The following is a 23,755-nucleotide window of genomic DNA, read 5'->3' on the forward strand; positions in this document are numbered from 1 at the left end:
CTCACCACTGTTCTATGTTGTGTCTTTGCATAGTAACCACACAGGAGTTTGTTCGGCTTGCCTTATCACCACTCTGCTGCTGAGAGGTACCGTGTGGCTACATCTAACTAGTTCATGATCACTGCTGCCAGCTCCATGAGGCTTCTCAGTGTTTTGTTGGCTAGTCTTAGTACTTTATGTAAAGAAAAGGAGACAAAATTAGAAGTTTGTATGAAGGACTTGCTAGGTTCCCAAGTTACATGAGATGTTTATTTGCTTTTTCAGGATCCAAAATGTCCTTGTTGAATAACAAACAGCACACATAGTATTCACTAAAGACCAGTAGTTTACCTGTGGTCTGCAGGGATGGAGCCGAGTGCAGGGTAGGAAGGCACAAGGGTGTGCATGGGAGGGGCCGTGCTGCACAGACATGGTCATATTTTATTAGTAGCAAAAATCACGTCAGAAGAAGGAATGAGGACCTGCTTTAGGGTACAGGACCCCACCCTCCCAGGCTCTCTTCTGCACTCTCAGAGCTTCATAAACAATCCAAGTCCTCCTACTTGCCAGATGGTGTTCGTTTATAGATTATGGAAATTTGTCTTTGAAAGACAGTCCCAAATCTAAGAGAAACATCAACTGTAAGGAATCCCAAGATTCAGGCTAGTGGTTCCCTGGAACCAGGAAAAGGACTAAAACTCCACAGAGCAAAAGAAAAATACAGCCACTGTGTCGTCCAGCCTGACTAGGGATTCCTGTCAAAGGAAACCCTTATATCACCAGCTTCACACAGACCTGGAATCCTGCATCCTCACAGCCTGCTTTATAAATGGCATCCATGTCAGATCGATTCCAGCAGGAGGGGCGGAGCCCGGGGACTGTCCTGTCCTGTGTTCCCAAGCCCTGCAGAAGACCAGCACTTGTCTTCGCCTTGCAGGTAAAGAAGCAGAGGCCCAGCAGGAAATGGCTTCCCCAAGTTCACGCCACTCAGAGTAAACCAAATCCCATCTAGTGGGGTGCCCCTGGTCCCCACAATCAGTTAAACTCTAAATCATAAGACATGACACTGCTCCACTATTCCGGAGTGAGGCGGCGTCAACTCAGCCGGTGAAATGATTCCTCTGAGTCCTCCATTCTGACTCTGCTCCGGACACCTCATTTCCTTTTAGAGATGGGATAGCCACAGCTATAGAACAGGGTTTGGAGAGAACCACCACCAAGATACTGTCACACCTCACTGTCAGGAGTGGCATCCTCATCACTTGAATGGAGGATGGGAAGGTGTAAGCGTTCCACCTTGTACCTGTTCTGGAAAGGGCCTCACAGGCTGACCCCCACTTTTTCCTCCCCTCCTGTCCCAGGCCTTGCCCCTTGTGGACTTCCTGATCTCCAGCATTGCTCCTGGGCCCCACACAGCAACCACTGAGGCCATGGTTCACTTCTTCCTCCTTTACCCAGTAGAGCCTCGGTCTCACTCCACCTCAGCACATGCCAAACATGCCCTCTCGTCACCCCCTCTTTCCTTGACAAGCTCCCATCCCTTCTAAGGTCTGGTTCAAGTCCTCTGGGAAGTTTCTGAAACCCCACCACCCCACCCAGGGTTCTTCTGTTCCATGTCACTTGGCTCTCAGTTGTCAGCATCCAACTGCTTTACAGATCTCTTCCCTATCGTTTCCTCTCGAGACCTCGGCCTGGCACTGTCTAGCACACAGCAGGTGTCAGAAACACTGAGAGCATGTGCAGATGAGAGCTGGCTGTGTCTCAGTAAGTGGGAAGTCATGGGGTGCACATCTGTTCATCAGCACTTGGGAGCGGGAGGCAGAAGGATCAGGAGTTCAAGATGGTCCTCAGCTACAGTTCATAGCCAGTCTGAGTTACAACTTCTTTTTTCCTTCCTTTTTTTTTTTTCTGGTAACGATAAGAGTCTTATGTAGCCCAGGTTGGCCTTAAATTCACTGTCTAGTCAAGGATGACCTCAGACTTTCAGTCCTTCTGTCTCTATCTCCCAGGGGCTGGGATTTTAGGCATACCCACTCTGCCTAGTTTACGTGGTGCTAGGACTCGAACCCAGGGCTTTGTGCTCGTTAGGTAAACATTCTACAAAAAGCTGCAAGCAGAGTTAAGAGAAGCATGATGTTTCTTGAGCCCCGAAGCCCAAGGATTGGAGCTTCCAGTTGAGGCTACAGCTCCTCAGACTCAGGGAGCTTCCGGACCCAGCCCTGAGCAACTCTGTTGAAACTGGGTCTGAGCCGGAGGAGTTCCAAGCCACTGAAGGGCTCTGGGACAAAGGGGGTGCCTGCTTGGAAAATGGTCTCCCCGACACGGGGTCCTCCAAATGGCACTGGGGTCCTGGAAAAGAGAAACAGGAGAGATGGGCTGTGTAAAAGAGGTAACAGACATAGGTGCACGTGTGCTCACACCCAGCCTCTCTCGAGGCCTCAGTTTCCCCTTCTAGGCAGCAAAGATCTATACTATCATTAGTTGGTCCTTAGTCCTGCCTTATCCAAATCTGTTCCCTGTTGAAGTAACAAGGAGGTTTCGAGTTAGAAGTGGCCTAGGCAAAGTTCTAGGCTCCCCTCCAGTCAATGCCAGAAGAGAACAACACTGGAAAGTGGATTTCTCTTTCTTTTTCCCACTTTCCCTTACAACAAAATACCCACAACCCGGAGGACAGAGGACTTGGAGGAGCACCAAGAATGAGAAATTGCCAAGTGACAAGCAGAGCCCACCACTTCCCCCCCACGTAAGGCGGGGACAAAGCTTCACTCATCATCTGCTGCTTTGGTTTGTGGATAAATCGGTGCTTTTACCTCAGAGGGCAAATTAGCAGAATCGCTTTCAACCTGGAAACGTGTAAACTGTCACCCAGCAACTCTGTTTCTAAGCATATGGCTGGGGGAGGCTCCTGCGTGCTTGCGTGGAGAAGCAGACAGCAGAGCGTTACCAAGCGGGAAGTAGCCCCACACCCTCGGAGGTAGGTAAGGGCGGACAAGCCAGAGACACAGAAACTCAAGGGAAAGGGAAACATCTGTGTCAGAGTGGTGGGTTTCAAAAGCACAAAGCTGAGTGAAAAAAGGAAGCTACAAAATGAAACAAAGTGTCCGTACACACACACACACACACACACACACACACACACACACACACACACAGCAATCACCCTCTGGTTGGCAATGGCGGGTACAAACCGTCTGTGATCATAGGGCATCCTGGCAACCTTGTTACCACTGCAAAGGAAACGCAACGTTGGAGAGTGGCCAACAAAGGGATCCTGTCTTTACTTCAGGGTCGTGTTCACTCTGGATTCTCCTGCTCCCTGCCTCTGGTTATGCTTTCCCACATATCAACAGTAAATTCTCTACCATACCTAGGAGCAGTCATGTCCCTTTCCTTTCCTTTTGGTTTTTTTTGAGACAGGGTTTCTCTTGTGTAGCTTTGGAGCCTTTCCTGGAACTCACTCTGTAGCCCAGGCTGGCCTCGAACTCACAGAGATCTGCCTGCCTCTGCCTCCTGAGTGCTGGGATTAAAGGCGTGCGCCACCACTGCCCGGCTTCCTTTCTTTTTTTACTTCTTTTTTTCATTCACAGTTGACTAATGCTGTATGTGATTTTAAGCCTTTTGCTGGGAGAGAGCAGTGCTGGGCATTGATCATGGGTCTCACGTGTGCTAGGCAAGTGCTCAGTCCCTCAGTTGTATTCACAGTCCTTTTTATTTTAACCAATACATGCCAGGCAGTGGTGACACACACCTTTAATCCCACCATTTGGGAGGTACAGACAGGTGGATCTCTGTAGTTTGAGGCCACCATGGTCTACAGAGTGAGTTCCAGCACAGCCAGGGGCACACTAAGAAACCCTATCTCAAAAAACCAAAAGAAAAGAAAAGAAAGAAAGAAGGGAGGGAGGGAGGGAGGAAGGAAGGAAGGAAGAAAAAGAAAGGAAGAATACAGAAAGCAATATTCCTAGAATTCCCCTGCCGTGGGGACTAGTGGAAAGGGGTTTGCCTCTGGGTGGAATTGCAAACCTTGGCCAGGGTCTGGGATCCTGCCAGGGCAGTACTGGCTCCCCCAGCTTTGCCAGCAACAGCTGAACCCTTCAAGAGCAGGCTGGGCAGTGTCTGAGGCCAGCAGGCCTCACAGCCAGGACTGGGAATCCAGAGTCCCCGCTGGGCCCTGCTTGTCCACCAGAGAGCTATTCCTCCTCTGCCACCTCAGTTGTTCCTTCTGTCCCAGAAGGGGCCTCCCTAGGACCCTTCTGCCGCTAGGAGAGTACCTCAGCTGCCATTCTGAGACGCAGGAGTGAGGAATGCCTCCACCTCAGCCAGGCAGGAAGCCAGCTGCCAAGACTGAGCCTGCCTGCTGTGGGGTTGAATAGGTGGTCAGGCGTCCGGTGAGGGCCTTGGAGAGACAGCAATTCTGCCTGGTGGAGAATTTCAGGCTCTCACAGACTCTTCCGCCCAGTCCTTCCTACCGGCGCCCTCCTCGCCCAGTCAGCTGTTTAGAATAACCAAGTCCCTCTCTACTGTGTATTCTCAAGGACCCTATCCTTACAGCATTTCTCTTCGGGCCTGGCCAGGCCCTCCCACACAGTGCCTGCCTCTCAGACGATCTCCGATGTGTGTGGTCTCAGCAGGTACCAAGCCGGCTAGCGGGCAGCCTTCTTCTCTCTGAACCCTCTTGTTCTCACTCACGGCAGCCCAAACCAGAGGGAACATGTTCAGAAACAGCCTCAGGACAACAACAACAACAACAAAAGACAACTGCAGTGGAAACACCCCCAGCTGGGGCCCCTCGGCCGATCCACCTCCTTCTGGAACTCCGGCTGTGCTTCCAGGCTCCCAGAGAAGCGCTACCCCTGTTTCTGCCCCATTAGCCCATCCACTTTCCCCGTCATTTCTGCCTATAAGCGGCAATCGCAGTAGCAGCCCTAGACCTAGAAGCAGCTAGCTTATTGTCTGACAGAAGCTTCACCTAGGACTTCTCACATCATCTCCACAGCAGCCTTGTGTACTTGAGAATGCTGCATTTTACAGGTGGAGTGACAGGCGCAGAGAGTTTAAGTTCCTTGTCCAGGGCCACACAGCTCGGTCTGGAGTCTGCATAAATGCATTAAAGCCATGCACTAAATCAGTACAGGCCACTCCTTCAGCAGGCCCCCCACCTCTGGTGCTATTTCCTGCTTTCCACAGCCCCGAAGCCACCTTCCAGGCCCTTTCCATACTACTGGTGAAAGAAAAGGCAGGGTGAGCCTAGAACTGGTGAGATCTGGAGGTGTCCCCAGAGGAGGACAGAGTTTTGATGTCCGTCCCAGAGCTGAATGGAGAGCAAGGCAACCCGGACTTCTGGGACTTGAAGCCCAGGGCTGCCCCCTCCTCCGGGTTCTGTGACTGAGCAGGGTGTTCATATGCCTGAGCGTCGTCTCTTCCTTTGTAGAATGAGGGGAATCTGGTACTTGCAATATGTGATGGAGGTGTATCATGTTCACCTTACACATACACACACACACACACACACACACACACACACACACAATTTATTGAACATGTAATAGGTGTGAGGCACTGCTCTAGCAAGGTCTCAGTAAACATCTACAGAGGGCTGGGGCTACAGCTAGCAAGCAGAAAGAACGCAGGCCTCCCCACCCTGTGCGTCCCATGCAGCCTGGCTTTACTTGTTGAAGTTGCGATAGTCGCGGAGAACGGGGGTGCGACTTCCGCCGCCACTGGGGTAGTCTCGGTAGCTGACGAACTCCTGCCACGGACACCGGTAGCCTTTGGGGATGGCGGTGTGGTTGAACTTCTCGGGCGGGATGCCCTTTAGCGGCTCCGCATAGCCTGGGGGTGGAGTGGCGCTGGTGACAGGCACTGCCTGGGCTCTACCATCCCACCCCGCGGGCGGGCGAGCATAGCCAGGGTGGGGGAGAAGCGTCAAGAGAGCGGAAGTATAGGGGTCGGGTATGTGAGCACAAGGCAGCCTCCCGATCCCAGGAGGTCTGCAACAGGGGGTTCCAGCCTGCGCTGAGACACAGATTCGCTGTGACTAACCCGGGACACTGGCGGCGACTCTTTAAGCCATCGGTGCCCCAGGACACAGGGCGGCCTCTCACCTGGCGCCAGGGCGCTTGGACTACGGACCGACTCGACCCCAGCCACTCCCGGATGGGCGATCCTGGGGTCCCCCGGTGGCCCCTGGAACACGTGGAGCTCAGAGCGGTGGTTCTGCTCCTCTGGGCCATTGGGAACCTGAGTACAGGGGCGAGCATTCAGAGGCGATGGCCAGCCGCTCTTTAGCGGCCCGTCCCTTCCCATAGCTGTCCCTGGAGGAAGGGGTCCCTCCTCACCGTCCCCAGCGCCGCTCTGTCAGCCGCTTTTCCTCGGGCACTTCCCGCCAGGATCTGTGGGGGGAAATAATCAGGCAGGGACGCTCAGAGAAGCAAGAGGCCAGGATTTCATCACCACCTCCTAAGGGATGTGGAGGGAGAATGTAGGAGGCGGGGGAAGCCTGGGAATGTAGATGGTTTACAGGGGTGAGCCAGTGCCTGTGATGGAGAAATATCAATAGCAGTCTTTGCTACTGTAAATCTAGTCAGAATAAGACACTTCTTGAGCCTCAATTCCCTTCTTGGGGTGGTGGTGGTGGTGGTGGTGGTGGTGGTGGTGGTGGTGGTGGTGGTGGTGGTGGTGGTGGTGGGTATACTGATGGTATGATAATGCTGACATATCCACCTCCTACATGTGGAGCCCCTAGCAAACACTGTCTCAGGCACGTAGTCAACAGGGCCACGTGCCATCTCTCTCCTCCCGACTCTTCCCCACTCCAGTAAGGCCCAGAACTTGAGTGGTAAAGGGAGAAATGCCCCGGACTTCGTTAGATTTTCCAAAATTACCTGCCACCAGCAAACCATTATTTCGTTGTATTTTGAGGCAGGATTATTTATGTAGCCCAGGCTGGATTTGAACTTGCTCTGTAGCCAAGGACAACCTTGAAACCCTAATCTCTCCGCTTCCACCTCTCAGATGCCAGGATTACAAGTGTGTAGCACCACACTGGTTTTGTGTGTGTCTGGGGGTGGAACCCAGACCTGCTTGCATGCTAGGCAAGCACTCACGCAGCTGAGCCACACCATGCCCCCATTCTTAACTTTGTCTCTATGTCAGCCAGTTCTTCTACAGTCTTCTCCTTCTCCATTCCCTACCTAAGACCAAGTGAAGTCTGAACCGCATCTGTCATGATGTAAACAGCCCAAAGCATAATCTAATGTGGACACGCAGAACACCCCACTCCACCCACCCTCCACCCTCCACCCTCCACAGACATCCTCAGTCTGGCTCCCTGGCTTTAGACTAACCACTGGCTCCCTCTTGCCCCTTGATTTCCCCCCAAGAGCACATGATGGCTTACTCACACCCTGCAAACTTTCTGAAAGCTCAAAGGTAAACTTCTGCACCCGGCGCTGCCTCTTCTGAAAGAGGAGGGATCCCGGGTTGTTGCGGAGGGACAGCTCCTCGATCATCAGGTCCTGAGGCACACTCAGCTTCTTCCCCAGGTCCAGCGAAGGGACTGTGGGAGAGGTCAGAGAGGGCTCTTACTGTCTGACCTCAAAGCAGCCCTGTCACTACTCCTGGGCAGCCCCAAGCCTCACACTTGCCATCACTAGACACCATCATTCCTTGGAACGTTTGCCATCTGAGGGTTTAGAAAGGCACCTCAGAGATTGGTGGGCACATGCTCAGTGATGCTGAATGCTGTTTCAGAGGCATTTATACTTACTCCGTGAATTTCCTTCGCACTTCTTTGCCTATAGTGGTGGTGAGAAAGGATCAGACGCTGAGGTTTTTGTTTTGTTTTGCTGTTGTTAAGGGAAGCCACAATAAGAGATAGAGAAGGGGAAGACTTCTGACCAGAGCCTCTGGGAGGGTGGAGCCGCCATTCACCAAGATGGAGATGAAGGAAGAGATGGTTTGGGGGAAGATGAGGAGTAAGGCTTGAGGCACATTCTTTTACTTCTTTACTTATTTATTTATATTCATTTTTGGTTTTTGAGACAGGGTCTCAGGTAACCCAGGCTGGCTTCAAACTTGCTATTTAGGTGAGGATGACCTTGAACTCAGATCTTCCTACCTCCCCTCTTGAGTGCTGACATTACAGACATATACCTATACTGGCAAGTCCAACTTTGTCTTTGTTATTTTAAAAATTGTCTTTTAACATTATTTAAACAGCATAACTGTCTTAAAAAGTTATAAAGTACAGATATAAGGAAAGAAGAAAAATAACATTATCTGCCACCCAGAGATGTACACCCCAGTGTACACCCTTTCCTAACCTTTCAATCACTATATAGTTTTATAAGATTCAGTGAAATCATAGCAAAAAATACTTTGTGATGTGATTTATCAAAGAGTTTCCTTTTTCCAAGTGAATATATTTGTGCTGCTGGGTTGTTTTGTCAACCTGACACAAAACAGAGTCATCTGGGAAGAGGAAACCTCAACTGAAAAAATTTCTACATCAGATTAGCCTTAGAAAAATTTGTGGGACATTTTCTTGGTTGATGTGGTAGGGCCCAGCCCACTGTGGGTGATCCCAACCGTGGGCAGGTGGCCCTGGGTAGTATAAGAAAGCAGTCTGAGCAAGTCCTGGAGTGTAAGGGTGGTTGTCTGTGCTTTACCCTGAAGCACTGCCCCTAGTAGGCAGCAGGTAACTGCAAGATACCTGCCCCTGCCCGAGGTGTGGCAGAGAAAGGGACCCCTTAAGACCTGAGATGCATATGTGCTCATGCTCTCTCTTGGCTGCCTAATGATCCTGGATGCTGGATGCTGGATGTGGGACTGCAGACCAAGCCAGAGTTCTCCAGAGAACCGCATTGGACTGTGCCCCACCACTCCTGGATCCCGTATCCGACCCCTTTGCTTGCTGTAAGTTTATGCAAAATAAACCTCTTTTGACTATCAGATAAACTATGTGGAATTGCCTCATTAATTTCCACTATACTGGAAGCAAGCCAGTAAACAGCATCCCTCCATGGGTCTCCAGTTCCTGCCTCCACATTCCTGCCGATTTAGTTCCTGCCCTGATTTCCATCCATGATGGACTGTGATCAAGACATATAAACAAGTAAACCCTCCTCTCCCCAAGTTGCTTCTGGTCAAGGTGTCTTTGTCACAGCAGCAGAAAGTAAACAAAGACAACATTTTGGCTTTACCTACTTTTATTCAAACACTCCCAATGATTTGATAACTTGGGACTATTCTTGGGGGCTAATGAGAAAGGACTGTGTTCAGGCAGGCTGGGCTACATTGTAAGTGCCTGTAAAAACAAACAAGTAACAGAAGCAACAGCAAAGACACCTTTCCAGCCCGAGGAGTCTTACAGACATTCAAGTGGAAACGCCAAGGAGGGACTTGAGCGTCTAATGCCAGTGTTCAAAGGAAAAGATCAAAATTTGAGGCATCATGATCTTATTATAAAAGATACTTGTTGGTGCTGTTGTTTTCAGGTTTCTTTCCATTTTTCTCCTTTTTGTTGTTTTTATTATACTCATCTATTTATTTAGTAAATTATAGGGGGTGGGGTGTGTCATAGCACACCTGTGGCTGCCAGAGAACAACATGCAGGAGTCGGCTCTCTTACTCCACCATGTGGGACCCGGGGATAGATCTCAGGTCATCAGACTCAGCAGCAAGTGTCCTTACCCTCTGTGTTTGGACACAGTCTTGTGTGGCCCAGCCTGTCCTTGAACTTGCCGTGTAGCTGAGGATTACCATGATCAAGTATGCACCCTCCGGCCTGTCTCGTGTTGCTTGTCAATGAAGAGCATTATATTTACCTCTCTTCTTGTGGTTAGAATCAGTCATTATCCCCACTTAGAGGATTTTCGGGGCTGCTGACTGTCCTTAAGTGTTTGAGTCCCGTCCCTGTGGCCTGTACTTCCATGAGAGCAAAAGGCATAAGTATATATTTAATCAGCAAAGGACACCTCCTGGGAGACACAGTGATGGCGTGCTAAGGTGGGAGAGGGTTCTGTAGGGGCAGCTTAGCTAATATTGTCAGTCTTCAACATCTGATACAGGCGGTGCTGTTCAGTGGCAGAGCACTTGCCTAGCATGTGCAGAGAACCCTGATGCCAATCTCTCCAGCACAGAAATATATAAATATTATATATATACATATATATACATACATACATACATACATACATACATACATACACAATAAAATCAGACACAGAGCCTCTTGTGTCAGGTGAATAAATGACATTTTAAGCTGGGAGGCTGGATGAGGTCAGGGAGAAAGCAAAACAGATCCAGAGAGCCAACAACTTAGCCCTATTTCAGCCGAGTAGGAAAACGCCCTTGAAACCTAGAGGGGCCAGCAAGGAGAAAAGTGCGGATGAGGGGGCACCTGGAAACCAACTCCTGAAAGACTTCGGAGACAGACAGCCCAAGGAGTCAAATTCTGCTGACGTGTCAAACCAGATGAGACCCGAAGACTGACCGTCAGAGCTACCAAGTTGGGGTCAGTGGTAATCTCCACTAAAGCGTGTCCCTAGAGCATTTGGCCGTGAAAGTGTGACTGGGGAGGGCTCGAGAGAGAAGGACAGTGGAACAAGGGGGTAATGAGCCAGAAACAGGATGTAGGATGTTCAGGGAGTGCAGCTGTGCAGCTGTCTAGTTTCTTCAAACAAGAGGAGACGGAAAAAGAAAGAAAGAAAAGGAGAGAGGCTGTTTTGGATTACATGACATTTAAGAGACATCGCAACCAAATAAGAACCATGTGCCTCCCTTGGGTTCTACACATCGGGGCTGGAGGGATGGCCCAGCATTTAAGAACACTAGCTGCTCTTCAGAGGACCCAGGTTCAATTCCCAGCATCCTCAAGGCAGCTCACAACTGTAATTCCAGTTCCGAGGCAGGGAGTAGGGGTGGGAGGCGTCTAACACCTTCTTCTGGCCATGCAAGAACTGCATGAATATGCTACAGATACATGCAGGCAAAAACACCCATACACATAAAATATAAATAAATACATCTTTAAAAAATTTTGGAAACTCAATCTGGAGACCACACTGGCCTCAAAGTCAGAGATCTGTTTGCCTCTGCCTCCCAAGGACTGGGATTAAAGGCATGTGCCACCACCGCCAACTTAAAAACTTTAAAAAACCATTCAGTGTAAGAAATCTGAATACAGACTAGTTCTTAGATAGCACTAAATCATTACTGCTGATTCTGTTCAATGTGCTAATATTTTGTGACAAATAGGGAATGTTACTTTTCTTCTGGTTGTAGGAATTGGAGATGGAGGAGGGGACATGCTCTTCAGGGGAAGACTCTCCTGCCTCCTGATACTGTGTGGACCCTCCTGTCTCTGCCTCCTGATGCTATGGTTACAGACACCTGCAGCCATGCTCATTGAATTTTCCATAGGTGCTGGGGGTTGAGACTCGGGTCTCCATGCTTGCGTGGCAAATGCTTTTGACCCACTGAACCATACGCCTGCCCCCATTGCCACTGTCAACAAGGAATCAGCCTACAGCTAAGCTATCCCCAGTCAGCCCTCTGCACAAGAGCACCCAGACTCTTCTTTCAAGGATCCCACGTAAGGCAAGCTTTGGGACCACCATCACGAATTGGTTGGATAAATATGACAGGTTCCCCCCCAACAGTGATGTGCTAAGGAAGCAGTCAGAGGGGGCTGCAGAAAGAGAAATCATGTCAGGATGGAAAGACAACTGGAGGACATAATCCATGTATATGTGTTCATATAAAAAATGTTGAGCAGAAGAATCCACACCAGTATGCTGACAGTGGTTAGCATATTCTAATTGTTTCATTATGACGAACTTCCAAAGCCATTCATGTGGATTTTGTTTGAATTTTTCAAAAACCATTTTTTTTGTGTGTTTGGATGTTTTGCCTGAATGTATGCCTGTGTGCCACATGCATACAAAGCCAGAAGAGAGTGTCAGATCCCCTAGACTTGGTGTTATAAACAGTTGTGAGCCCCCAAATGGATTCTGGGAACTGAACCCCAGTCCTCTGGAAGAGCCACCAGTGCTTGGAACCATTGAACCATCTCTCTGGCCACTTGTATTTTCATCAGATGTGTTATTTACAAAACCATAGTAGAAGCAGCAGCTCTGGGGACAGAGAGACCAGCAGTCAAATCCTGGCTTTGCTACCTACCAATCAGGGACACCCGGCCCCTCTGAGCCCTGTTTCTGGTCTGCAGAACCGGGATGGTAATATGTAACTTAAAGCTGTTATGAGGTTCAGATGGCTTAATGCATAAAAGCTTCTAAGACAGTGTCTGCCCCATAACACCCAGAAATAATGGTAAGCGTTTTGATTGCTATTGCTTTTGGGGGGGGGTCGAGATAGGGTTTCCTTGTATGTAGCCCTGGCTGTCTTGGAACTTGCTCTGTAGACCAGGCTGGCCTCGAACTCAGAAATCTGTCTGCCTCTGCCTTCTGAGTGCTGAGATTAAAGAGGTATGCTGCCACAGCCCAGCAATTGCTATTGCTTTCCAACGGCTACCTTGAATCTGAAAATGTCATTAGTGTCTGTGATGGTTTATGAAAAATGTCCCCCGTAAGTTCAGGATTAAAATTAAATATTCGATCCCTAGGCACCGTTTAGGAAGGTTATGAAATCTTGAGGAGATAGGGCTTGCTGAAGAAAGTATGTTACTTGAGGGCTGGCTTCGAGAGATTGTAACATGACCCCGCTACGAGTACTTTCTCTCTGCTTTTTGCTTGATGTGGAAGATGTGGTCTCTCAGCTTCCGGCTCCAGCTGCCTGCTGCCATGCCTCCCGTTCCATCATGGCTTCTCCCTCTGGAACTGTAAGTCACGACAAACTGTTCCTTCTGCAAGCTGCCTTTGTCATGGATTTTTATCACAGCAACAAAAGATGACTAATACATGTCATAACAATAATCATGTCTAGTGTAAATCATGTGTGTCAATATTTGGGGGTCTGTACTTAACTACATGGGTAAGAGACATAAAATTCACTGCATGACTCTGTCAGCTGAAGCATCAATACTCCACAGCTCCCATATATGAGCAGGCAAAGTCTCGGAAGATACAGGCTGGGAGTGTGACTCAGTGGTAGAGTGATTTTCTAGCATACATGAAGCCCTGGATTTGATCTTTAGCATCCAAAAGTGGGGGGGGGGGGTCATAAAAACATGACAACAAAAAGAGGTAAGAACACACAGCGTAGGCTAAAAGAATAACTCCCACATAAATCCATACAAGGCAGAGGCTGCAGTTCAGTTGTTAGTGTTTGCCTAAAATGCACTAGGCTCCGAGTTTGAGTCCCAGAGCCACATGAAACCAGCCTGGAGGCTGGAGAGATGGCTCAATGGGTATGAGCATGTGTAAGCATGAGGCTCTGAGTTTAAATCCAAGCACCCATGTGAAGAACTGCACTCCTAAAATCCCAGCACTGCTGGAGGGCAGAGACCAAGGGTCCTGTGGGCCTGCTGGCTATTCAGTCGAGCTCTAGGTTCAGTGGGAGACCCTGGGTTCAAGGAATAAGGTTGAAAATAATAGAGCAGGACATTCAACGTCATTCCCTGCGCGCGTGCGCACACACACACACACACACACATTCACATACCCACTCATCCACCTGCTCCTGCCCACCCCCACCACATTACACTCTCAAAAGTCATTGTCAGCTATATAGCAAGTTTGAGACCAACCTGAGATATATGGGACCCTGTCTCAAAAAAATTATTTCTAAAAATAAAATTTTAAGCCACGCAACACAATTGTTGAGTCCTTCAGTCTCTGGCCAAGACAAAACAGCAAAGGAGCTCAGGCTCCTTTATTTATCAGTGTCTCTGTTGCCATCTGTGCCAGTCACCTGGGCATTAGTCCAAAAGACAATGAATGATGTGGGCCCCACCCCAAACCATGGTCCCAATGCTGTGGGTGTGGATTTTAACCAGCAACACAGAGCCATTGAGGTCACATGAAGGCTTGAAACTCCCAACTTAGCTGGATTAATTTTTAGAGTAATTGACGTGCTCTAATAAATTCCAAGATTATAATGGGAGTTCTCAAAGGGGCCTTATAAAATTGCCGAGCATGGATTTGGGGTGATTTGTTCACAAAGTTAAGCCATGTTTTAGTAAAATGGTTTCAGGCCAGCCGAGCCACCTTCTCTCCCGCCCCCCCCCCACACACACACCCTCTGCCCCACGCCCTACCATACACACACTCCTATTTCCAGAAATGGGGTGGGGCTACCTGTCCTGCCCCCAGGTCTCTCCATGAGACTCACGGTTGGGCTGAATCTGGAACCAGAGGGAGTCCTTGAAGTTCAGTTTGGCCTTAGAGAGGGCTGGGAACAGGGTGGTCTTGGAACCAAGGACCAGTCTGGGGTACCCAGCTGTCGTGGAGAAGGATACGTTCCCACAAACACCTCACAAAGTATCCTAGCCCAGGGGCATACTCCACAGATCTGTCTAGAGACTGCTGTGGAACCCTCACTTGCTTCCCCGAGCCCTGGGGCCGGCCGGCCTGAATGGCCCTGACCTGAGATCAAGAGGAGTTTGTGGAACGTAAAGAGCTGGGTCCACCTTACCTGGTTCAGCAAGATCTCCCGTGACAGCCATCACTGGCTCCTTCTGCTCCTTGGGGATCATCCTGTGGAGAAGAAATGCCCACAAATGGCCCAGGAAGCCTCCTTTTCCCCCCAAACCTCCTCTAAGTCCTTGTCCCCCAGCCCCAGCCCTGAGCCGACCGTAGTCACAAACAAAGGCTAGAGGAGTTGAAGAGCCTGTGAGGTCTCTACAGGAAGGAGGCTGTGGACTAGGAGGCCACACAAGGCAGAGGCCAGTCTACTGGGAAATCACTCTCTTTAAGGGCTTCTCTCTAGGGTCCTGTCCCCATGCCTTCAGGCACAATTGTCATCTACTGACCTAAGAGCGCTAACTGGAGGCTGGAAGAAGTTGGGGGGATCGTGAATCAGGCCAGGGCTACCCTGGACTCTACACACTGGTACTTGGTCCTGAGGCTAGCCCAATAATATGGGCAAAACCATCACGTCCTCCCCTGTCTCTCCACCTTTGAGCTACTTCCATGGCAGCAGAGTTATCTCTGGTAAACGCCAATATAACCACCCAACTCTACCAGCTCCCTCGCTCCAGTCCCCTTTGTAACATTCTCCTTTTGGAAATATGGCCCCTGCCCACCTAACTCAGTTCCCAGCACCACCTCAAGGCCCCAGCCCTCAGCTGTCCCTTCCTGTCATCCCTTCTCTTTCTCTTCCTTCACCCCTCTCTTGCTTTCCAGGAATCTTGAGGCAGATTCACAAATCCAAGCCCCGGAGAACCCGTGTGAGTTCCCAACCCAGTTTCCCTAACATGGGTCAGAAAAGGAAACCTTGAGTCCCTCATCCCTGCCCGTCCCTGTCAGTGCCCCTCTTCTTGGCTTCCAGGTCTTTCTATGCTCCGTCCGTGTCCCCATACACAATAGGACCCTGGTGGACACTGACTGAGCTGAGTCCAGGAGGCTCCCTTGACTTTCTCTGCAAGTATGAGCAAGTAATCACCAGCTCTGTGCCTCAGTTTCCCCCCTCTGTAATTTAACAGCACTGGTTAGACTAAACCATAGGAATGGGCTTCCAGATATCCATGGACCTCTAAAACTGAATGCAAATCGGAGCATGTCTGCACACAATGGAGGGTTAGGGTCACAAGACAATTGACTGTGGCTTATCTGAGTTAGGACACTATAGTCCTCAGATCTGTCCCCAGATAAACATTCACAGGATCTGAACAGGGCCCCTAATTTACAGTCAGGCACTTGTCTCTCTGCAGTGCCTAATGATCCTGAAGACAGCAGAGCGGTTACCTCTCCATCACCTTTAACCCCAGCCTTCCCATCTGATGTCCAGGACCCTGGGAACTTCTAGTTCTCTTCCTCCTAATGCAGACCCTAGGGCTCTGTGAGGCCCAGACTCCCCAGATCCCCTGCAAGGCCCTGAAAAATGACCTCATCTCCTCTGCCCACTCCCCCTAGGTCCCAAGAGCTCCCAAAGATGAGAGGATAATGCCTGTACCTGATGGGGCCACAGTAGGTGGGAAGGAATGTCAGGCACTCAAGACTAACACCTCGGTCGGGGGAGCTGGAGTTGTATGGTCAGCGCCTATTGCGGTCTCCCTGGTCAGCGGTCAGTGAGCAGGGTGTGCCCTACAGCCAGTGCCGGCTTCAGCTGACAAGAATCACTCTCGCCTTGTCCGTGGGTCAGCCTTATTTCGGGCTGCAACAGGAGCTGGGGCCAGATGCTAAAGGCGCTGGGCTCTGGGGAAGGAAGACAGGTGCCCCGGCAGCAGGCCCTTGCAAACAGAAGGGCTTGCACCCCCTGGCTGCACACACGTTCACATTAGAACTCTTCGGTCACCTGGGAATGCTGGAGATTGGCTGTGTTCGTGGAAGCTTGGTAACTGCTCTATCCCTAGTGTCTAGAGTAATGCCTAATAGGGAGTCAATAGATGTTTGCTGGGTGAATGAACTGGATGGATGGAGGAATAAATGAATGAATTGGTCCCCAATATCTTTTCTTGATTTTTCCTCCCTCCCTCCCTCCTCCTTTCCTTCCTCTGGCCTTCCTTCCCTCCCTTTCTCCTTCTCTCCCTCCCTACTATCTTCTCATATTCCCTGAGCCTCTATCCATGGGCTAAAAACAAACGTGCCAGGATTCTATCTTCAAGGAGCTTAGCTAGCTTAGACCAGCCTTTGGGCTACTGTATCTCTAGCATTGCTTCTGAAGGAGCTCAAGGAGCAAGGAACACAGCGCCAGCTCAGTGTGGAGCCTTGGGAAGGCCTCCCAGAAGAGGAGACGTTGGCACTGGATCTTGGAGGATGCAGCTCACCAGGCAGAGGGGCCAGGGACCCTGCTGGTGGAGGATAGATCTCTTCTCGCAAAGACTGTGGAGGGTTGGCCTGCAGGGGCAGAGATAGGAGCTGAGGGTGGTGCTGGGAGTTGAGACCAGACAGGGGGGCAGGGGCCAGATTTCCAAAAGGAAATTGTGTTACAAAGGGCTGATGAAGAAATTAAGCCGGCGGAGTGTGGTGATGAGATTGACATTTTCCAGAGACACAGCTGCTGAACACATACAGGGTTGAAGGGGGCCAGACTAGAGGCAGGGAGATTGTGCGGTAGCCAAGAGAGAGATAGGGGGGTAGCTGGCTCAGGGTGGAGACAGAAAGGGCAGGGAGGAGGAGGAGGTATTGAGGGGCACTTGAATAATGCCCACATCTTGGAGGTGGTCTGGAAATGGGAGGTGTGGGAAGGAAGGAGTGGGAGGTGGAGGGAGGGGAGTCAGATTGTGAGCTCATTCCATCATGGATGAAATAGTTTGAGGCACTGAACACTGGACAAGAGGTAAGGGAGTGAAGCCACCAGTCGGCAGTCAGATACTGACTGTACTCAGGACAGATTCCAGCAGAAGTTATGACCTGGTAGAGGCACACAAGTCAATCCCAGGGAAGGGTGGGCACAGCAAGAGCTCCCTGGAAACAGGGTGGCAAGCACCTGAGTCTGTCACTGCAGATGGCCCCAGTGGACCTTTCTGACACCCATTTGAGACAGCATCCTGGGCTCTGCTCTGAACTCAACTTTCTGCCCCTTGGGTTGCTCAGCCCAGTCTCTGCTGGGCCTGAATCTAGAGGGTAGGACTAAGGGATGCCCTCATCTATTAGCAGGAACACAATCACTCTCTCTGAGCCAAGGCTGGCCCATGGGAATTGGGCCCGATGACCCTGGTCTCACTATAGTTGCCTGTACTCACATAAAACCTCCCCTAGAGACTCTTGTCCCATCCTGGAACCCTGATTTCAATGAAGTAGTAGCCGAGGACTGGACCCTGCCCCAGCTTGGCTCTGCCCACTTCAGCAACAGCATCCTGTAACAGTACTACTCCAAGACACCGCTTAGATCAACTGTCCCATCACTCAGATGGGGAAGCTGAGACATGGGGAAGGAATGGTGTCCTCAGATCCACCTAGCTAATCAATGACAGAACCCAGGCTTCAATCCAAGGACTTCTGTGGTCCCAAGTTTTTCCACCCGGTCTTATGACTTCCAAACTCTGAGACCATGAGTCTCAGATATTCTGTGGACTGATGTATGTTCGGGAGGAAGAGAAAGCCTTCCTGAAAGGCAAAAATGACACAGGAGGCAGAGGAATGCAGAAAGCATTTATTGCTCTGAATTCTACAAGAGGCATGAGGCAGGATACAGGCAAGTTCTAGTGTGTTAGACAACATAAGGCAGAAGGCAGTCACTATGACAGAACAGCAGATCAGAACTGTCGTTTCTCAAAGCTGCCTCCTGCTGGTTCTCTGAGGAAATGCAGGTAGAAGCCGATCTATGCCACAGCATCAGCTAGATGTCTAAAAGTATCTTTTCTCTGGAAGGCATCCTTAGCCTGGGACTCCTTAGTTAGCTACAAGGGATGCTGCAGCAGGTAAGAGCTTTGGTAAATGTGTTCATTTATTATTGACTGACCTCAGTACCCTCTCATCTTCCCAGTAGGGCCTGGTTCCCAACCCATGGCCATTACGAACCTGCCAAGATCACCCCTTTATCCCAAAACACTCCATCCCAACCCTGACTTTATTCCATCCTGACCCTAGCTTCCCCTAGCCTTACTCAGGGGCTCTAGATCACCCTAATGTGTGGGAAAATCTACCAATTACCCCAAATCACATCATCCCTTGCCTTTAACAACATCCTGGGTTTTTTTTCACCTACATATATTTGTACCTCGTTGAACTCCAGCACCTGTACCCCAGGTTCTGAATTCTGATATTCTGAACCTCAAGGGGTACCATCAGCCAACGATGAAAATCACAGACCTCAGCTACATTCTCCCCAATGTCATTCTTGGGGATTGGAATCAGAGTCACTCAAGTTTAGGGGACAGGCTCCTCAAGGCCACTGGGTACAGGCACGAGCTAGGCCAGAGTGAGATGTGAAGAAAAATGAACATAACAGTGCCCATTCTTCTGGGCATGGTATAGACACTAGGCCGAGGCCTGAGACTGAAGGAAGGAGACATTCACTTGGTGGCCAGAAACACAGGCCTATACTGGCATACCTCTTTACTTCCGCCCAGGTTTATTTGTCTCTGAATTCAGGCCCTGTGGTCTTCCACCCTCATCCCCACTTTCTCATACTATGGGATGCACTCCAGGGTGAGACTCCTCAGCGGTCAGGAGCCAACTCTATCCAAAACTGGAGTCTCCTCTGTGCATCCTGGCCATGACTTACATATTCTGTTAACAAGGACCTCTTTCCAAATAGGTAAGACAGACTGGGGGCAGCCACGTAAGGCTGCCATCTCTTCTCTCCCCAGCTTTGAAAAACCCAAAATTTGCCATGAACAGGCCAAGAAGGGCAGAGGTCTGAGACCCATAGCCCCAGGGAACACTGCTCTGCCCTGGCCATAAGATACCCTGGCCACCCTGAGCTGCGGTAGAGAAGGCAGCATGGCAGAGCCTGGGGAGGATCTTCCAGCTCCTTCTCCCCAGAGGGGCCCAGCAGGGCACCTTGAGCTTGCCTGGGAGATCTCTCTAAAGGTCACCAGATAAAAATAGAGCTAGTCTGAGAAGAGATGGAAAACAGCTGTTCTGGCCTAGGACTTGGTGCCAGGAGCTGGTGGTCAAGCCAGGGCCTGGGCATGGGTCATGGCCCAGGTTCTTTTCAACACACACTTCATTTGCCAGGCTGACGGAGGACAGAGTAAGGGAGGAACATGGAAGCCTGGCATGCTGCAGGTCGAGGGGCAGGGAGCCTAGCTGCCTTCCCCAAGGCACGAGTGTGTGGATGGAAGGGGAAGATGTCTGGAGACTGCATCGGCCAAATCTGAGGGTCAGAGGCAGGAGGAGGCTCTTGCTCAGGGTCACACAAATGAATGATAGAGCCAAGGGCTAGAGCCCACGTTTGAGTCACTAGCTACTCGGCCCCCAGGCCCAGAGCTCTCCTTCCCGACCCCTTTCTCTGGAGCTGTCCAATGAGGTCAGACCCTTTGAGGTCCCGGGGCTGGGGTACCCCAAGCTTGGTGCCTCCTCTGGCTCGGCCCTCCCGGGGTGGGAAACCTTAGGTGGTGCAGGAGGCCTCGGTGGGGAGACTACCACGCTTGAGCCTCAGGCTGCCATTCCAACCTCGAGGGCAGATGTTGTAGCCGAGGATGCCGGGCGACTTAAGCCCGGAGTCCTCAGAGTCGAGGGACACGTCGGAGTCTGTGGGCGAGCGGCGGTAGGGAAAAGGCCTGGACGGCGTGGCCTGGGGACTCCGGGGACTAGCGCAGGTCGGAGGCCCGGCGGGCAGCGGGCTCCGCGGGATGGGGGCGAAGGCGGCTCCGCGGAAGGTGCCCGCGGGGCGGGCGGGCTGCGGCGAGCGCATGCGCAACGGCGGCTGCGGCGGCGGTCCCCGCGGCGGGGAGAAGGGCCGCAGGGTCTCGGCGGCCGCTGGCCGCGGGGAGGCGCTCTTGCGCCGGGCCGCGTTGATGATGTTGCGCGCCAGGAGCGCTTGCAGCTGGCGGCTGGGGGGCCGCGCGTCGGCCTCCGGTCGCAGCGGGGAGACCGAGCGCTCGCTCCACGAGGGGGACATGGGTGGCGGCGGCGGCGGCAGCGGCGGAGGGCTGCTCATGCTGCTCCCGCGACCCGGCTCCCACGGTCCCGGGCTCACCCAGCCGTCCAGGCTGCTGGGGGGCCGGGAAGCGCCCGGCGTCCAGGGCGGGGACGTGGGCAGGCTCTCGGGGCGGTCCTGGGGAGAGAGCAGAGAGGGCCAATGGGGAAGGTTTAGTGCCAGGTCTTCCAGAATCAGGGTTTTGGAAAAGATCGAGTATGGTTGTTCATCATTCGGAGATAGGAAAGATACCCAACCAAGTCAGGTAGTGCCTGATGTAAAAACTCAGGTGGCTCTACTCAGTGCAGAAGCTTTAAAAGCCTTTGCTGTCTGGGGTCAGCCCCTGCTTGCTTTGGAGACGAGCTGCCTCACTTAGTGGGAGGGAATGGGCACGCAATCGTCCAGCCATCTAGCCTTCAGCTTCCTCCTCTGTAAAATGGGGGTGTCCACGAAGCTGCGAGGAAGGAACAACTCATGTGAAGGAACGTAGCGTGCGTTAGCACGTTCCTTGGAGGGGACTGCTAAACAGAAACTACTGTAGGAGAGATGGGGAAGACACACACGAAAAGGTTAAGGCATGGGGGCTGGCAGGCACACCGCACACAGCCACAGGGGGTGGGAACAAGTCTTTTTAAGTTACTATTTTCTATGTATGTTTAGAGTTTTGAACCATAAAGTTGTTTTATCTACTCAAAAATGTAACTTTAAATATATATTGGTTTTTCAAGACCGGGCTTCTCTGTTTAGACCTTGCTGTCCTGGAACTCACTCTGTAGCTAGACCAGGCTGGCCTCGAACTGAACTCAGAGATGCGCCTGGCTCTGCCTCCCGAGTGCTGGAATTAAAGGCGTGCGCCACCATTGCTAGGCAAATTTCATACTTCTATATACAAAAACATTTCTGAGAGAGGATTTTATGCAGCCCAGGCTGGCCTCAAACTCATTATGTAGCTGAGGATGACTTTGAACTTCTGATCCTGCCTCTACCTCTTTTGAGGGCTGGAATAATTACAGGCATGTACCTCACTGTGTTCTGAAGTCACCTCCTCACTTCTTTTCCTTGGGTGCCCGGCAGAGGAAGTTCCTCCCGGCAGATGGAAACACAAAAGGAAACCAAGCCACTCACCTCTGGGTCAGTGTTCTCCCCGTCCCTGCACTTCTTGCCAATAGGGGCAGCGAGACTAGCTCTGGGCAAAGCGGGTGGTGAGCATCTCTGAGGTTAAAAAGCACTGCACTGCTGTGGTGGCAAACCCATCTCCTACCTAGTTGGGTACTTATCCATCTACACGCGCCATCCTCATCCATCACCTCTCACTTCTTCTAGTTAGGTCAGACTGGCTAGGAAGCTGGTGTTATCACATTCATTTTCCAAGCGATGAAAATGAAGCCAAGAGGTGTAAATACCGGCCCACTGTGTTCTCCCCCACCAGTGTGTGTGTGTGTGTGTGTGTGTGTGTGTGTGTGTGTGTGTGTGTTTCAAAGCTACACCATGCTTAAACAGTGCTAAGGGAGTTGAAAGTGGAGGGCTTGAGAATATAGGCTATACCCACATACCTTAAACTATCCAGCTGTTCACCCATATTCCAGAAATAAGCAGTCTACTTGGGCTTTTAGTTGAGTCCATGTTCACTAGCAATCATCCATTCATCTCAGTCCCAAGCTATCGGGTGGAGTCAGTGACGTCACCCCAATCAAAATCTATAATCACCCACAAGATCCATTCTTTCACCCAGTTCAGTAATCTGTCAGTCATCCTTTCAACCAACCGAGAATTTAGTCCCTCCCAATCAGAAAAAAAAAAAAAACCAATAGAGGCAGGTGGTATATATTCTCCAATCACACGGCAGCAGCTGCACATGGGTTCAACCTCAGGGCCCTTTCACTAAAAAGGAGGACATTTTTGGTGGGATGTAATGCTGCAGTGACCTGTGGAGGCTTTTCCAGGATAGCCAAGCTCATCGAGGGAGCAACTCAAGGCCTCCTCCCCCTTTTATTCCCAGGGTCAGGGTTGTATGTGCCTATACAAGCCAGAGTCCCTGAGAGCTGTTCTCCGTGTGTGACACATGCCAGCTTGCAGCCAGGTCACCGGTGGGAGGCATACCACAGACCTGTGGAGAAGAGCTTCAAGGGAGGTCCCTGCCCCTGGTGAGACAGGAAGGACCAATGTCTCAGAGCCAAAAGCCAGTCAAAGGTGCTCAGGCATGCTCCATTATCTAATGAGTGCCACCCTGAGCTCATGGCCCAAGCCAGTCAGCAAATGTTTTGTTGTTGTTGTCTTAGACAGGGTCTCTCTATGTGGCCCTGGCTGTCCTAGAGCTCCCATTGTAGACCAGGCTGGCCTCAACTCACAGAGACCCACCTGCCTCTGCCTCCTGAGTGCTGGGATCAAAGACGTGCGCCACCACCACCACCACCACCACCATACCCGGCCCCAGTCAACAATGTTAAGGCAGAACCAGAAGAGGCTGAAGGAGCTGTGAGAACTGTCCAAAAGTCTCTAAAGTTTTGTTTCTGCCTTTCCTGGACATAGGGGATGGCTGGATCCACCAAGTAGAAGGAAGTCATCAAATCCAGCCAGGACTATGAAGTGACATGGTTCAGGCACGGGCCGAAATGTGGCAATGAGCCAGGCCTGACCTCGTGTTAACTGCCATGTCTCAGGACTGACCATGTGGGGGCAGAGGGGGCACCGTAAGGAAAGGGAGAAGGAAGCAGAACTGCTCGCTTTCTGCCAAAGGGCCCAGTGCACTGTGTCTACCAAGCTCTTTGAAAATGCAATGGGTGGAAATTCAGAAAGCAGCAACCAGCCACCCCAGCCTCTCAGCGGGGCCTTTGCATGGAGGGGGTGGAGGCAAAAGCTGAGCAGTGAGCACAGTACTGCCAGAGACCAGGGGACTCCCAGGCTACCTCCTGCAGCCCAGTCATTGCATTTGGAAGAACCAGGGCCAGAGACAGGCAGGGGCTATGCAAAGTCACATAGGAACCAGGTACCGATCCCACAGCGTTTTCTTCTCCACCAGGGGAGCCAGGCAGGATTGGTGATGGATGTGGGAAACAGTCCAATTTAGATAAAAAGGAGGGGCGGGGGAACTGGAGAGTAAATGGAATTGTCTGGTGGAAGACATTTC

At 51.2% G+C, this 23,755-nt stretch overlaps 2 protein-coding genes across 2 annotated transcripts in view; both read right to left on the reverse strand.

Moving 5' to 3' along the window:
• Window positions 1-227: 227 nt before the first annotated feature.
• Myoz3 (myozenin 3) lies at window positions 228-14,635 on the reverse strand. Its single transcript, XM_052742763.1, has 7 exons — window positions 14,575-14,635; window positions 14,272-14,379; window positions 7,383-7,561; window positions 6,318-6,371; window positions 6,084-6,219; window positions 5,649-5,811; window positions 228-2,328 (listed from the first exon to the last, which is right to left on the reverse strand). Exons 1-7 carry the CDS (start codon window positions 14,633-14,635, stop codon window positions 2,160-2,162), a joined length of 870 nt encoding a protein of 289 aa, XP_052598723.1. The 3' UTR covers window positions 228-2,159.
• Window positions 14,636-18,181: 3,546 nt separating this feature from the next.
• Window positions 18,182-23,755, reverse strand: part of Synpo (synaptopodin) — a 37,409-nt gene continuing 31,835 nt past the window's right edge. Inside the window, exon 3 of the mRNA XM_052742245.1 lies at window positions 18,182-20,766. Within this exon, the coding sequence (XP_052598205.1) occupies window positions 20,098-20,766 (669 nt within the window). The 3' untranslated portion in view covers window positions 18,182-20,097. The remainder of the gene's footprint in view (window positions 20,767-23,755) is intronic.

The sequence above is a fragment of the Peromyscus californicus genome, unplaced genomic scaffold (assembly GCF_007827085.1).
Source record: "Peromyscus californicus insignis strain IS unplaced genomic scaffold, ASM782708v3 Scaffold_17__1_contigs__length_78620276, whole genome shotgun sequence".
NCBI classification, from domain to species: Eukaryota; Metazoa; Chordata; class Mammalia; order Rodentia; family Cricetidae; genus Peromyscus; species Peromyscus californicus.